The 14,987-nt window shown below is 38.4% G+C and overlaps 1 protein-coding gene across 10 annotated transcripts in view; it reads right to left on the reverse strand.

The window, feature by feature from the left end:
• Window positions 1-14,987, reverse strand: part of col7a1l (collagen type VII alpha 1-like) — a 428,727-nt gene that overhangs the window by 61,368 nt on the left and 352,372 nt on the right. For 8 of the 10 annotated variants that reach the window (XM_072562892.1, XM_072562895.1, XM_072562893.1 and 5 more), the window contains 2 exons: window positions 10,532-10,585; window positions 9,071-9,119 (listed from right to left, as the gene is read on the reverse strand). In XM_072562892.1, the coding sequence (XP_072418993.1) occupies window positions 9,071-9,119; window positions 10,532-10,585 (103 nt within the window). Of the gene's footprint in view, window positions 1-1,039; window positions 1,773-6,631; window positions 6,672-9,070; window positions 9,120-10,531; window positions 10,586-14,987 lie in introns of those variants that run through there. The other 2 variants (XM_072562898.1, XM_072562900.1) reach the window with 2 other exon arrangements.

Below are 14,987 nucleotides of genomic sequence, written 5' to 3' on the forward strand. Positions count from 1 at the left end.
GAGAGTGGTGGGGGCATGGAATGCGCTGCCCGAGGGAGTGGTAGAGTCAGATTCATTGGCGACCTTTAAGCGGCATTTGGATAGGTACATGGATGGGTGCTTAATCTAGGATAGAAGTTCGGCACAACATCGTGGGCCGAAGGGCCTGTTCTGTGCTGTATTGTTCTATGTTCTATGTTCTATGTTCTCCCCCACATCAGTATCTCTGTGTAAAGTGTTTGTATCCTTGCAATTTGATTTTCCACTTACTTTTGAATCATTTGCAAGTTTGGATACAGTCCATTTTCTTCCTTCTTCCAAGTCATTAACTGTTTACAATGTATATCCCATCTGTGAACCCCCATGCTCATGGGGCACTAACCCAAAAAAGAACCCATTATACCCATTTGCTGATTCTCTATCCGCACCAGTATACTACTTCCAACCCCATCAACGTTCATTTTATGGATGATCCTTTTGTGAAGTACCTTGTTGAATGCTTGCTGGATGGATGTCTAAATACAACGTACCAACTTGGTCCCCTCTATCCACTCTGGTTGAGACCTTGAAAATCTCTAATAAATTCCCTTTCATGAGACCATTCTGTTTCTACTTGATTAGATTATGATTTTCCATGTGTGTTGTTATTACTTCCGTAATAAATGATGGTAATTTTTTCCAACAATAAATGTTAGGCTAATTTATATCTACCCACTTTTTGTGACATCCCTTTTTGAGTAGAAGTATCTCACCGGCAGTTTTCCGATCCTGTGGTACTTTTTCAGAGTCCAAGGGTTTTAGAAATTAATGCAATAGAATGCTGAACAGGATGTTGACTGTTTGGAAGTGTTTCTTTTATCTATAACTGGATGTGAATCTTTACAGTAGCATTTTGTAAAGTGTATTTACACACTGAACAATCAGTGAAACTCCATTTGTAATACTAGTGGTCATCACTATGTTACATGTGGTGTCACTAGTAATACCTCCATGGAAGAAACAGGTAGTTTTTTTTCCATGTTTTTGTTCAAGAAAGAAGTTTGGATTCCTTTGCAACCAAACATGCCAATAAGGGAATTGGATACACAAGAGAGAAAACAAAATGGTGCTGCCTACCACAAAGTTTGCAGAAATAAAAGGTGCTCACTGAAATCAGAGGGGCATTTAAAAGTTTTTAATCAAAGAAAATAAAGGGCAGCCACATGATCATTTGGTGACAGGTAGTGAGAAAATTAAATTGGACATGCAGTGAGGTGTAAAATAAAGTTGGCAGATTTACAGTTAACAGGTATAAAGCTCCCAAATGCAACCTGTAAAAACAAAAAGTGGACTATTTCAGGTGTAGATTGTCAGAACTGAAAGTGGTAGATAACGGAGTCTAATAATTCTGAACAAAGGAAAGGACACAAAAAGTCTTCTCTTTCCCACATATTGGAGGCTGTATTTTAGCTCATACATTAGCATATGTCACCATTGTCCCAGAGGGTGCACTCTCATTAGACAGATGACTGGTTGTGGTTTAACTTGAATGTCACCACAACTCCGGTGAGGGATGGGTTGAGAAGGAACGTCCTTTCCTCTGAATCTCAGTTAGTGTAGGAATTGAACCTGTGCTCCTGGCATCACAAACTAGACTTCCAGCCAAATGAACTAGCCAACTCCAGGGCAGCACTTTCATCTGTTGAGATTATGGTGACATCTTACGTAGAGTATGTGTTAAAACAATACTTCAAAGAAAGGATTATTTCTCACCATTCCGTTGACTCATGTCTATTCAGACTCACCTGCACAAGCTGTTAAGCAAAAATAGGGTTGATTAATTTGAGATTTCAGTTGCTCTGGAATAAATTTCATAAACTGTATTTAGTTCAGCTGGGGTAGGAATGAGTAAATTATTATGCTCAAATATAAATACAACATGGTACTTTTAACTTTTTTCAAACTGATATAAAAATATAGAAGTGCATTCAACATTTTGCAAATCCTGATGTACAATTGTTACAAAGTATACTGGAAGAACTTATAAACGAGTAAATAGTAAGAGGTCAAACATAAGCCTTGCCAAAGCGAAATTGTAGGCCCTCTTTTATTACTGATGCAGCATTCATTAGTAGGTAGCCACAGGCAAGCCTGGAAGACTGAATTTCTTAATCATTTACATTAATGCAAATATTAAGCTTCCATAATCACCCCCTTCTCCCCCAAACCACAAAGAAAGTATTGGGTATAGGAGAATTTAAATTATTACTTTCAAATAAATGTAATCTGATAGTTGTAGCAAATCTCATGTTACTCATTCATTTTTTTTCTCCTTTCCTGCTTGGCATTCTCCTCCGAAAATTTAATATTGCTTTTTTCAAACACTCAAAAGCTTCCTCAGAACATTTTTTTGCCATGCCTTCAATAACTTCCTCAAATTACCTTTCCTAAATTGTGTTTGTTATCTCTGTCAACCTCTTTCCACTTTGCTTCAAAGGATGATGGGATGTTTTGTCATGTTAAAGGTAGTTTATGAGCACAAATTGGTTTGTTGAAGACACTGACTTTTCATAGAATTGCTAGAAGGCCATTCAGCCAATCATGCCTGTGCCACTTTTATTACCTAGAGCCAATCTCCTGCCTTTACCCCATGTGGCTACACACTACTTCTATCCTAATTACCAATCAAAGCCCTCTTGAATGCTTCAACTGAAGCTGCCTCCATACATTTCTAGGCAGTGCCTTCTATATTTGAACTGCTTATGTCACCCTTGCTTCGTGTGCACATCACTTGTCTTGTTTTTTTTAAAAGCGAGTGGGAACTGCTTCTCCCTATTTACTTTGTCCAATCCATTGGTTGGAGATTCTTGCTTTGTGAAGACCAATAGTTAAAATACTAGAGGGCTGCTGTGTTGAAGTGCACAGTTTTCTCATGGAGGTTTAGATAGAAGGGATAGGTTTTAAATTATTGGGTGAAGCATGACAGCCTGCTGCCTAATTGTGGTAGTGAAAATGGTGGTCCATATTAAAATATGCTGTTTAGGAAAATCGGTAACATCAAAGAGTTGACACCTCAAACTAAGTATATTGAAGACATTACATAGTGAAATAATGGCCTAGACAATTTTCAGAAAAGATTGAACCAGCAAAGCCTGAGTATATGAAGCAATAATTTTAAATCAACTTGATAAGCACAGAATAAAAAGTAATGTTTACTGAAGACTTTTATTTTTTGTAGATGTGAAATCAGTGATTAAACATTTAGAAGGAATGACATTTAAGCCAAGTGTGTACTCAGAATCAGATAATTTTGAGAATGAGATGCTGCTGCATTAAGCCACTCCCAAAACTGAACACCTGATCATCCCTTCAAACTTTTCATTTCAGGTTAATGCTGTTACTTGCAATAACCAGTAGCAATTTGTTTAATTTAATTAATGTTGAATTGACCAAACCATACATTTTTTCTCTCTCTCCAGTCAAGCCCCATATTACAGTATTATCCAATATCTAGTACATACATGCACTGTCCAATTGAGTCACTGGATCACAATCAGGAATAGGAAATTATCCCAAATTCTTTCCTTCACCCATGGTATCTGAAGTCACCCATTTTAACACCCATAAATAGTTGAGATCAGCTAGTGAAGCACATACACATCTGGTCTGCATAGGTCAGTAGATAGAGGAGTTTTGCATTGAATCATCAAGATAGACTTTAAAAGTTGAATACGTTCTGCATATTGAGAACTCCAATTTGCAGAAAAATATATTAATTCTTAGAACTACATACTGAGCTTTACAATTAATACTTACATCTAAGATGTTACTTCATCTGATAATCTATAAATCTGTTTGGGTCAAAGGTCAGCAGAAACTTTGAGATTAATTTAAGCGCTTGACTCTTGCCGCGTGCTTAAACTAATGCTGGCATTTAGTCACCAGTAAAGCCGCTCTTCTCTTTATTACTCCCTAATCAAATAACATTTTTAATCTGCAATATAGTATCAAGCAGCCTTGTGTTCAGAATGAAATTAGTTCAATTTCTTAAAAAACACTGAACTCTCAGATCGGATTTGCTTTCATTAAATCTTAACTCATTAGTGCTAAAAGCTTATACCTCATCAGAGGAAATTCTTCTGTATTAACTTACGCTGATGTGACTTTTCATCTCCATCAGTGACCTCCATATGCAATTACACTGAGCACCAATAAAATGAACCACAAATGCACGTGACCTAGTTTTTTTCTCTCCATTTTTGCTCCCTTTCTACCCTGAAGGTGCTCAAATATAGTACCAAGTACATTGGTTTAAAAAGACAGAGTTCAACATCACCTTGAGTATTGTGCCCAATTCTAAGCAGGGAGGAAAATTAAGGAGAGGATGCAAAAGATACTTACTGGAATTGTACTAGGGATGAGATATTTTAGTTGTGAAGAAATTACGGAAATTGAGAATCTCCTTCAAAAAAAGGAGTTATGGGAGATTTAGTGTTAAGGGGAGACACAAGGGGCTGAATAGTCTCTATCATGTTATTCTTTGTCAAACAGAATTCTTTGTAGGTGGTGAGTATCTGCAGGCAGTTCCAGTCTGAGGAGACAATACTGTTTCAAATACACTTCATATTTAATATTTCTGGAGGATTTAAGTTTCAAAGCATTGAGGAAAAGTTTTGTGGAAATACTTGAAGTGATTTCATAAAATAAGTACAGGAAATCCTGCTATAATGCGTCGTTACGTGAATTGGCTGAAACACAATTGGATGAAAAGGGAACGCTGTTTCTAAAGTGTGAACTTTTAAAGTCAGTGTTGACTATAACGCGATTAGATGATGAACACTAAGTACTGTTTGTATTGTGCAATTTTTGTACAGTGTAGGCCGCACAGGAATGCAACTATAGCGTTCTGGAAGAACTGCTTGTAATCGAAAAGGTCACTGTGGTGATTGAAGATTATTTTTAATAAGACTTTTGATGTGATAGCTGCTTTCTTTGCTGTAAACCCCTTACTGGGGTTATTTGAACAGTGAAAGGATGGAAGGTATTTAGTGTTTGGTCTTCATTTGTGGGGAAAGATGCTTGCAAAGAGGGACTGCTCAGCTGATTTCACCCATTTCTCAAAAGAACCCGCCCTCCCATGACATTCAGGGTGAAATGTGTTTTTCTTAAAGACTGATTGGGTGAACTTCTCAATTTTGTTTCTAGATAACTGTGTAACTTGACCATATGCACTCCATCATCAGTCATAACAAAGTCGGGGCCTTACAGTGGGATACCTAACACAGACAAGATTTAATTGAAAATGGGGTGCTAATAATTGGAAAAATATGAAAAGAAATACACCAGGTTTCATGTCTTTTGTAAGACATGTCAGAAAGTGGTAGATTATATCTATGAATGATTTGCAAAGAACAGCTAAGGTTAGAGGAATTAAATTGGTGAAGAAGTTTTAGTTTAAAGGAGTGGACAGAATGGGACACAACTGAGGTAATAGCACAGTATTTGAAATTGGAAGAACAGTAATGCAAGACAGATGGTGAGTCAATTGAGATATGAAGTAGAAAAGGAAATGGAATGAAAAAATGTGAACTTTAAAGAGAAGCATTCCAGGGACCAGAAAAAGGAAAAAACATAGCAGGGAGAAAGGTAAAGAGGAAAAGAGCATTTCTGAATATCAGCTTTAAAAGGTAAAACCAAAAGAAAGTCTCCGACTGAGGCATATTGTGATGGGAAAGATTTAAGTTCAATCCAAGATCCAGTGGGGAGTGGTTTAAATTTGTGCAAGCCTTCCCAAAGTTCAATGAAACGGGTGCTGAGGTGATGATAGTGGCATTGTCACTGGGCTCATAATCCAGAGTTCCATAAATCTGTCAATGTCTACTTTAAAATACTTAAAAGACTGAGCTTCCATAGCCATCTGGGTAGAGAATTCCAAAGATTCACAACCATCTGAGTAAAGGAAATTTTTCTTATCTCCATCCTACATGGCATCTTTCTTATCTTTTTAGATGTGCCCCTGGTTCTTGTCTCCCCAACTAGAGAAAATATCTTACCTGCATCTACCCTGCTTATACCTTTACGTATATTGTAGGTTTCAATGACATTACCTCTCATTCTTCGAACTCTAGAGAACACAAACCCAGTTTGCCCAATCATAGGACAGTTCTGTCATCAGTGAACAAGTCTTTTGAACCATTATTGCACTCCCTCTATAAACAATAATAGCTCTGAGGTAAGGAGACCAAAACTGCACACATTATTCCAGGACTGTTCTAAACGAGCTTCTATACAATTGAAGTAGAACTTCATTGTACTCAAATTTTGTGATAAAGACTAACATTCTGTTAGCCTTCCTAATAGCTTGACTACACCTGCATGCTTGCCTTCAGTGACTTATTGAAAGGATACAAGTGTCTTTATACATCTATACTTTCCACCTCTCACCATTTTCAAAGTACTCTGCCCATCTGTTCCTCTTATCAGATAATATTTTTGCACATTATTTCCATCCACCATGTTCTTGCTCTTTCAAGAAGCCTGTCCAATTCCTGTTAAACCACTTTACATCTTCCTCACAGCATACATTTCTGCTTTATTCCATGCCAATACATTATCATCTATCCTATGTGTTTTAATTTTTCTTACCTTCACCTTTACACAAGAGGTTGGTAAAATCACCATAGTCCCAGAGAGATGACTAGTGATAGTTTAACCTGAGGGCGAGAAGGTAAGTCCTTCCTTCAACTGAATCCCCGCTATTGGCATTACTCTGCATCATATTCCAGCCATCCAGGCAACCCCAAAGAGACTGTATCAAACATCTTCTGAAAATCCAAATATACTACATTTATCAACTCCCCTTTGTCAATTTTGTTAGTAACATCCTCAAAAGAAACTTCAGGGATATAAACTTGATTTTCCATTCACAAATCCATCTATGCCCTAATCCCCAGTCAGATTATTTTTATCCAAGTGCCTATTTATCAGATTCTTTATGATAGATTCTAACATTTCCCTGACTACTGATATATGACTACTGATATAAGGCTGACCGTTCTGAAGTTCACTGATTTTGCTCTTTATTTGCTTTCTTATATAGTGAAGTGACCTTTAAGACTTCCAATCTACAGGAATCATTCCAGAATCTATGGAATTTTGTTAGGTAATCACCAACTAATGACTATCTCTACAGTCATTTCCTTTTTTAATATCCTGGGACGTAGATTAGATCCGCAGGATTTAGCAATATTCAGCCCCATTAATTTCTCCAGTATAATTTAATTAATACTAAATTCCTTCAATCCCTAACTCTTTAGTTCACTTGGATCTCCAATTCTGGGAGATTCCTTGTATCCTCCTCAGTAAGGAATGGTAGAAAGTAATTATTTAGCTTCTCTGCCATTTCTGAATTCCCATTATATATTCTCCTGACTCTGCCAGTAATGGATTCATACTCATGTGAGCCAAACATTTTCTTTTTATGTAACTTAGAAGCTGTTGTAGTACAATTTTGTCTTTTGCTAGATTGCAATTATATTCTATTTTTCCTTCCCTTATTAGTTTCTTGGTCCCCCATTGCTGTATTCTGAAAATTTCCCAGTCCTCAGGTTTATTACAGTTTCTAGCCAGTTTATAAAAAGGGCTCAATAGAGCAATGATGAATGATGTATCAAATCATAAATGTCTAGTAAATGTTACTGGTTTGCACTAGTATGAAGTCCTGTTCTCACTGAAGCGTCCTGGTACAGGAAATCCTCATTTAATGTTGCCCATTTAGCATTGTTTTGCCTTAACTTCAGGGTATGTTATTCATAATTGAAACCTTCCTGATTCATTTTAATGTTGTTTACTGTACATGACCTGATTAGTGCCATCTTAGTGTGACCTTTCCCACTGACTACTGTTGCCCCTGAGTTTGCTGATCTCCCACAATATATTCTACCTCTTTCCCCTTTACATTAAAGGTCCTGAAGCCTGGATGAATGATATTGACGTCAGGTGTCCTCTCTGTGTGCAAGACATATACAAAGTGTAACCCTGTACCTCAAACCCATTCTGGCAGCAGGCACTACAATGCTGTTATCTGATTGCCTATCCTGGCTTCATTGCTGATGCCCTTGATGCTCTAATCTCCTTGGCATTGATGATGTGCTGGTGCAATTCAACACTTAACTCTTGTTTGCTCACTTCTGAAGCCTTACCATGCCTGCTCACTACATGTAAAATTCAAAAGTCCCTTAAAATTTATCTCAATTGACCAGTTCATTGCCTTAAATACCTTCCATACACCATGACCTCCCACTATAATGGCTGCCATGAGAAAAATATGTAAACAATATGAAGATGTCAGGCTTCTGGTCCTGATTTTCTACTTCCCAGCCCTCACCTGATTTCTGAACCCATTTCAAAAGAGCTCAGAAGACATCCAGCTCAAGATTCCAACCATAGTTTCCAATGGGGTCAATCAGAAGTGGAACTTTTGGTTAATTTTCCTCCCTGCTTCTTTTTGAGTGCTGAGATCAGTTCCAGTATATTCTAATAATCACTCAATTCAGATCAGATACTTTATGACAGTCAAATGTGATATCAGCTACTCATTTGATTTAATTACGGTATAACTGAAGTAACCAACACATTGGAGAAACTAGACCACAGTTTTAAATATAGAGGATCATAGAATCCCCAAGGTCAGTTTGAAACATCAATGACCTTAGTGATTATTATAGTTTGAATCTTTTGCCTGGGCAGCCTTCTAATAAGATTTCATTACCTCTCATTATATGTAAATGCAAATAGTCCAATTTTCATTTTAATGTTAGTTTGAGGGCTCATGCTTTGGTAATATTCAATTATGCATGGATTCCATCTGTAATGTGGAACAAACATAATGCCTGGGGAATTACTGCCTATTGGGCCCTGTTAATAATAAGAATTGTTAGAGTCATAATGATAGTCTTAACTATCACTTTGATAAATTGCATTTACGCACATAAATGCAAATATGTACTCATGCTGAGTTACATGCATTGGCATATTGTAAAACTCACTTGAGAATTGTTTTCTATTAAAGCTTATTTTACTTTCAAAGGCAGAGTTCCACAAATTGACTTACCACATTTATCATTCATTTCTTTTCTGACAACATCTTTCACTTCTTCTTCCTACACAGAATGAAGAAATGTATAAAAAAAAGTTGTTATTCATGTACTGCCTTTCATGACCTCAGGATGCTTAGGGCAGTCTTCGGTCCCTATCCGAAACAGCTAACTTTTATAATGAGAGCTGTCAGCTTCAATGTGGGCTAGGGAGCCACCAAGGCCAAATTTAGTCTATGAGCAGATCTTTACACCCAAAGTAGCCTTTTAAATTCTTTATTTGATATATCTAGGAAGAAGAGTCTTTGCTCAGCCCAAGGGTAATAACCACCAGTCCAGTTGAGTTCTGTCACCTCAGCACAGACTGAAGATCAAAGCTTGACTCAACACTGTCACTAATAAAGTATCTCTTGGATTCACATTGCCTGTAGCAAAGAAAGAAATAGGAAGATAATATAAAATGAAAATACCCTCTTCGCTTTGTCAATCTAGGCTTGCTTAAAGTGATGTTGTTTCATTTTGGTGTTCTGCATTGCAGGACAACCATAAGACAAATGGCACAGAGAGATGAATGGTATATTGCATGGTCCCCTCTAACTTCAAATCCACAAAAGGTTACATCTCTGTTCAATATGTGAACACCCATTTTGAAACCAGTTTCATCTGAGTCAACCTAATTCCTCTTTGGCATGTGAAGAACTTGTGTTTTAGAGTGAAAATGAACCAATAAGTAGCAACACTAGTTGTTTGTACCACTAAATAGGTTGCTAGCGAGGTCAGATCAGAGGTCTGTAAGTCAAACATCAAATATGAATGAGAAATAAATAGCCTATGCCTAATGCATGGCTTTCCCTCGAAAATATTAAATAAAGTTAAATTTTATGGCAATTCCACAGTTTTGATCATTCTTACTAGATCAATTTCTAAATTTGAGAATTACTGAAATAAATTTCATAGCTTTCGATGCTGAGATGTAAACTCAACATCTGACCTGCTGGTGCAGTATAAACATGTATCTACTTTTGTCAAGTTGGTACTATTGTGAAAGGCAATCTTGTATAATTCAGTTTTTAAAAAAAAAGCAGGATCTGACTATCAGAATTTTCTTTAATGTTGATAATATTTTGGGAGAAAGAAGTTTTTAATCATAAAAGCAAGGTGCTGCAAATGCTGAAAATATGAAATGAAAATTCTCGAAACACTCACCAGTTTAGGCAGCATGAGAAGAAAGAGAAACAGTTACTGTTTTGGATTGAATGATCTTTCAGCAAAATTGGAAGTAGTTAGAAATAATGGTTTATACGGATATAATAGTGAAATGAGCTGGAGTTGGAGGAGAACAAGTGGGAAGGTTTGAAATAGGGTGGAGAGCATGAGTGATGAAATAACAAATAAAAAGTCCATTCTGAGAGCTAATCTTGAATACAGACAGTGTTCTTACTCACAGCATGCCTTATTTGTTATTAAAGGCTACTTACTGAAAGTCCAGGATCTCCTTTCTCACCCTTCAGACCAGCTGGCCCAACTTCTCCCTGCTCAAAAGAACAGCAACATGATTTGTTGTTAAGTCATAGGTATACTTTCATTTTGTCTCACGACATACAAAGGAGAATGAAGTAAATTCATTGTACTAGAATTATCTTAGAATTTGCAGAACCAAAAAGCATGCCATTTATCCTTATTAGTTCATGCTTCACACAAATCCTCCCAGTCTTTTACATCTAACACTATAGCACATCCCTTTTTTTAATTGCTCATGTATTTATTTGGATTGGATGCAAGTACGGCTATCCTATTTACCTCAACTTTCCTTCATACTCACCTGGATAAATACTGCATTACTGGTTGTGATGTAGCATCATGAGAAATGGACTTGAAAATAGGTAAGAAAATGGGATACTGATACTCTCTAGACTGCTACACAGTCCAGTGTTGGAATTGTCATCCAGAAAATTCTAGAGTTTGCCATTATGTTCTGAATCAGTAATAATGGGCGTACTAAAATTAGCATCAATCCCCTGAACCAAAGAGGATGAAAAGATACAGGGCTCATGACAACTTTACTTTTGCACTGTTCTTTTAACAAACCAAAAATCCCAAAGTGAAAAGCAGCTTCGGATCAGATACAAGCCAAATAAGAAGGATGGGAACAAGAGAAGGGGTAGTGACTGTGAGGAGAGCTGTAGCAGAACAGATATATTTAGGGAGAAAGTTCAAAAATGAGACTGATCTGCATATTTACTCGATGAACTATGCTGAATTTTCTGCAACTGATGGTAAAGCAGAAGGAAAGGTAAATGCATGGGAGATCAATAATAGAATAGTAAAGGTCATGGGTAAACCCATAATGCTGGGCAGGTTTCCAAAGTTGGAACATGATGAAATGGGTGGATTTAAAAGGTTGACAAGGTTGTGTAACAGATGAGCTGGTCTTTAAGTAAACATTTTGAGTCGAGGGAACCCTTCCTCAGAATTCACTTGAGCTGAAACATTAACTCTGATTTATCTCCACAGATGCTGCAAGACCTGCTGAGCTTTTCCAGCAATTTCTGTTTTTGTTTCTGATTTACAGCAACTGCAGTTCTTTTGGTTTTTGAGTAAGTGTTCAGATAAATGGATGGCATTGAAATCTACAGCACATTGTTCCTAGCAGAGAATGTTCTCAGAGGCTTTGGCTATGCAAATGCTGAGTTGCACAAATTTCTGGACTGTCCATATGTTGGATACAGAGTCTTACAATATGGTACTAGTCATGGAATTAAAGTCACTGGTCAAGATGTATAGCTATGCTTGTGAACACTGATTCTGTATCGGTATTGTCACCTCAGGGCCAGCTATGGAGGAGGAATAGGGAAGGATTGAATCTTGGCAAACAGGAACTGAGTCAATTAAGGTGCAAACATTGTGATATATCTGTTAGCAAAGTTGGAAAAGATGGGAATGGAACCATTTGCAGATTGTGTCGAGGAGTTATGGAACATTGATCACACTGAAGGTGATATTGCAACTAAATAGGATAAGGATAACACATTATGATTGCAGTCACTACATTACCATGATTAGTGGCCAGAGTTAAAGATGGCATGTGTGTGGATTCCTGGTTAATAAAGCACAGCGGGACGAATTTTGACCTTACGCGATTGTGTATGAGTGATAGCAAATTGGAAGGTAATTTTACATCTATGGATTTTAATTTTAATTGACTTCAATAGAATCAAGAGCGGAGAGAGATATATAACAGATTCACTACACTATTTTACATTGTTTACAGCATCAAATTCCATCCAGAAAACTCTTTTCCCTTCCCTTGCTCAGTTCCCATTCTATTTCCCTTTCGCTGCTACATTTGAAATAACTGCACAGATGTCAGATCCCGTCACCAAATCACCTTTTATTTATGAGTGCACAGTACACTGGCTTTGGCCAGCCAGCTTGGAGTCAGTCCTCAACTGAGGAAATTCTAATCTACAAACTTGATTGAGTTTTTTGAAGAAGTAACAAAGAAGATTGATAAGGGCAGAGCAGTAGGTGTGATCTATATGGACTTCAGTAAGGCATTCGACAAGGTTCCCCATGGGAGACTGATTAGCAAGGTTAGATCTCACGAAACACAGGGAGAATTAGCCATTTGGATACAGAACTGGCTCAAAGGTTGGTGGTGGTGGAGGGTTGTTTTTCAGACTGGAGGCCTGTGACCAGTGGCGTGCCACAAGGATCGGTGTGGGCCCTCTACTTTTTGTCATTTACATAAATGATTTGGATGCAAGCATAAGAGGTACAGTTAGTAAGTTTGCAGATTACATCAAAATTGGAGGTGTAGTGGACAGCAAAGAGAGTTACCTCAGATTACAACAGGATCTGGACCAGATGGGCCAATGAGCTGAGAATTGGCAGATGGAGTTTAATTCAGATAAATGTGAGGTGCTGAATTTTGGGAAAGCAAATCTTAGCAGGACTTATACACTTAATGGTAAGGTCCTCGGGAGTGTTGCTGAACAAAGAGACCTTGGAGTGCATGTTCATAGCTCCTTGAAAGTGGAGTCGCAGGTAGATAGGATAGTGATAAAGGCGTTTGGTATGCTTTCCTTTATTGGTCAGACTATTGAGTACAGGAGTTGGGACATCATGTTGCGGCTGTACAGGACATTGGTCAGGCCACTGTTGGAATATTGCGTGCAATTCTGGTCTCCTTCCTTTCGGAAAGATGTTGTGAAACTTGAAAGGGTTCAGAAAAGATTTACAAGGATGTTGCCATGGTTGGAGGATCTGAGCTACTGGGAGAGGCTGAACAGGCTGGGGCTGTTTTCCCTGGAGCGTTGGAAGCTCAGGGTGATCTTATAGAGGTTTACAAAATTATGAGGGGCATGGATAGGATAAATAGACAAAGTCTTTTCCCTGGGGTCAGGGAGTCCAGAGCTAGAGGGTATAGGTTTAGGGTGAGAGGGGAAAGATATAAAAGAGACCTAAGGGGCAACCTTTTCACGCTGAAGGTGGTACGTGTATGGAATGAGCTGCCAGAGGATGTGGTGGAGGCTGGTACAATTGCAACATTTAAGAGGCATTTGGATGGGTATATGAATAGGAAAGATTTAAAGGGATATGGGCCAGGTGCTGACAGTTGGGACTAGATTGGGTTGGGATATCTGGTCGGCATGGACGAGTTGGACCGAAGTGTCTGTTTCCATGCTGTGCATCACTATGACTCTATAATGGTTATATTTTTTCCTTCACATGAAGAATTTCCAGCCTATACCCACCAGGGCATTTTCACATGCAGAGCATCCGCAGCCCACACACGCACAGGACATGCAACTGCTGACACTCAACTGGTTTTCCCCAAGGGTATCCATTTCCATTGCAATGTCTGGATGATGTTGGAGGAGTTTGGCCAGTATCTGTCATTAACCTTTACTCTGGACTATCACCTGTTCTCCCCACGGTAATCTGCCATCTTATACAGTGATTTGGTCTCACCAGGTCCAAAAAGATTTCAATCCTGGTTGCAATGGCCCTTCTGTTTCCTCCATTACCACAAGCTGCTTGTTTCACTAGGATGGGATCTTTTTGAATCCGCAATCAGATATTGTCTCTGATACCTGGAATGGTGTCCAGAAAGTTTAAAACTAAATGAACTGTCTGGGGAGGCACCACCAGTGGAGTATCTGCCAGTAGGAGGTAGCACAAGGCATCCGCATTAGCCACCTGGCTTCCTGGATGGTGTTCTAACTTGTACACACTGAGAATAAGGGCCCAGCATTGTATTCTGCCAGAAGTTATGGGTAACACTGCCTTGTCTTCCTTCAGTAACCCCGGGAGGGGTTTGTGATCTGTTACTATGACAAATTTTCAACCATTAAAAAAAAGGTACTGGTGGAACTTCCTCATATTAAAAATGACAGCTAAAAAGATGACTATGGGAGCATACTTGTGTTCAGCATGATGCATATACTATTGGGTATTCCTCTGTTGGGCCACCAATGAGCCAACATTATGCCGATACCATATGGGAAGGCATCACATGTCAGCACTACTGTTCACTTTGGAATGTAGCGGCCAACACCTTAGATGATAGCTGCTTTTTCCACTTCGCTAAATGGCTGTGTGACCATTTCAAAGGCTGACCCTTTTTCAACAGCAGGGTGTAAGAGTGCCAAGATGGAGGCCAGGTTACATATGAATTTTTTGTAATAATTCACTAACCCAAGGGATGACCCAAGTTCCAAAATAAACACGGGAGCCTGGGGTCCTTTGACTGTCCTCACTTTCTCGTCCAATAGGTGTAATGTGGTTTTTGTTGACTCTGTCACCCAAGTTAGTCACTCAGAATGTCTGGAACACATTTTTCCCTTCTAAGACATACGTCTGCCTGGGAGAAATGTTTAAGCACTATGTGCAAGGTCTCCTCGTGCTCTTTATTGGTCTTCCCTATTATTA

This window comes from Chiloscyllium punctatum, chromosome 44 (assembly GCF_047496795.1).
Source record: "Chiloscyllium punctatum isolate Juve2018m chromosome 44, sChiPun1.3, whole genome shotgun sequence".
Taxonomy (NCBI): domain Eukaryota; kingdom Metazoa; phylum Chordata; class Chondrichthyes; order Orectolobiformes; family Hemiscylliidae; genus Chiloscyllium; species Chiloscyllium punctatum.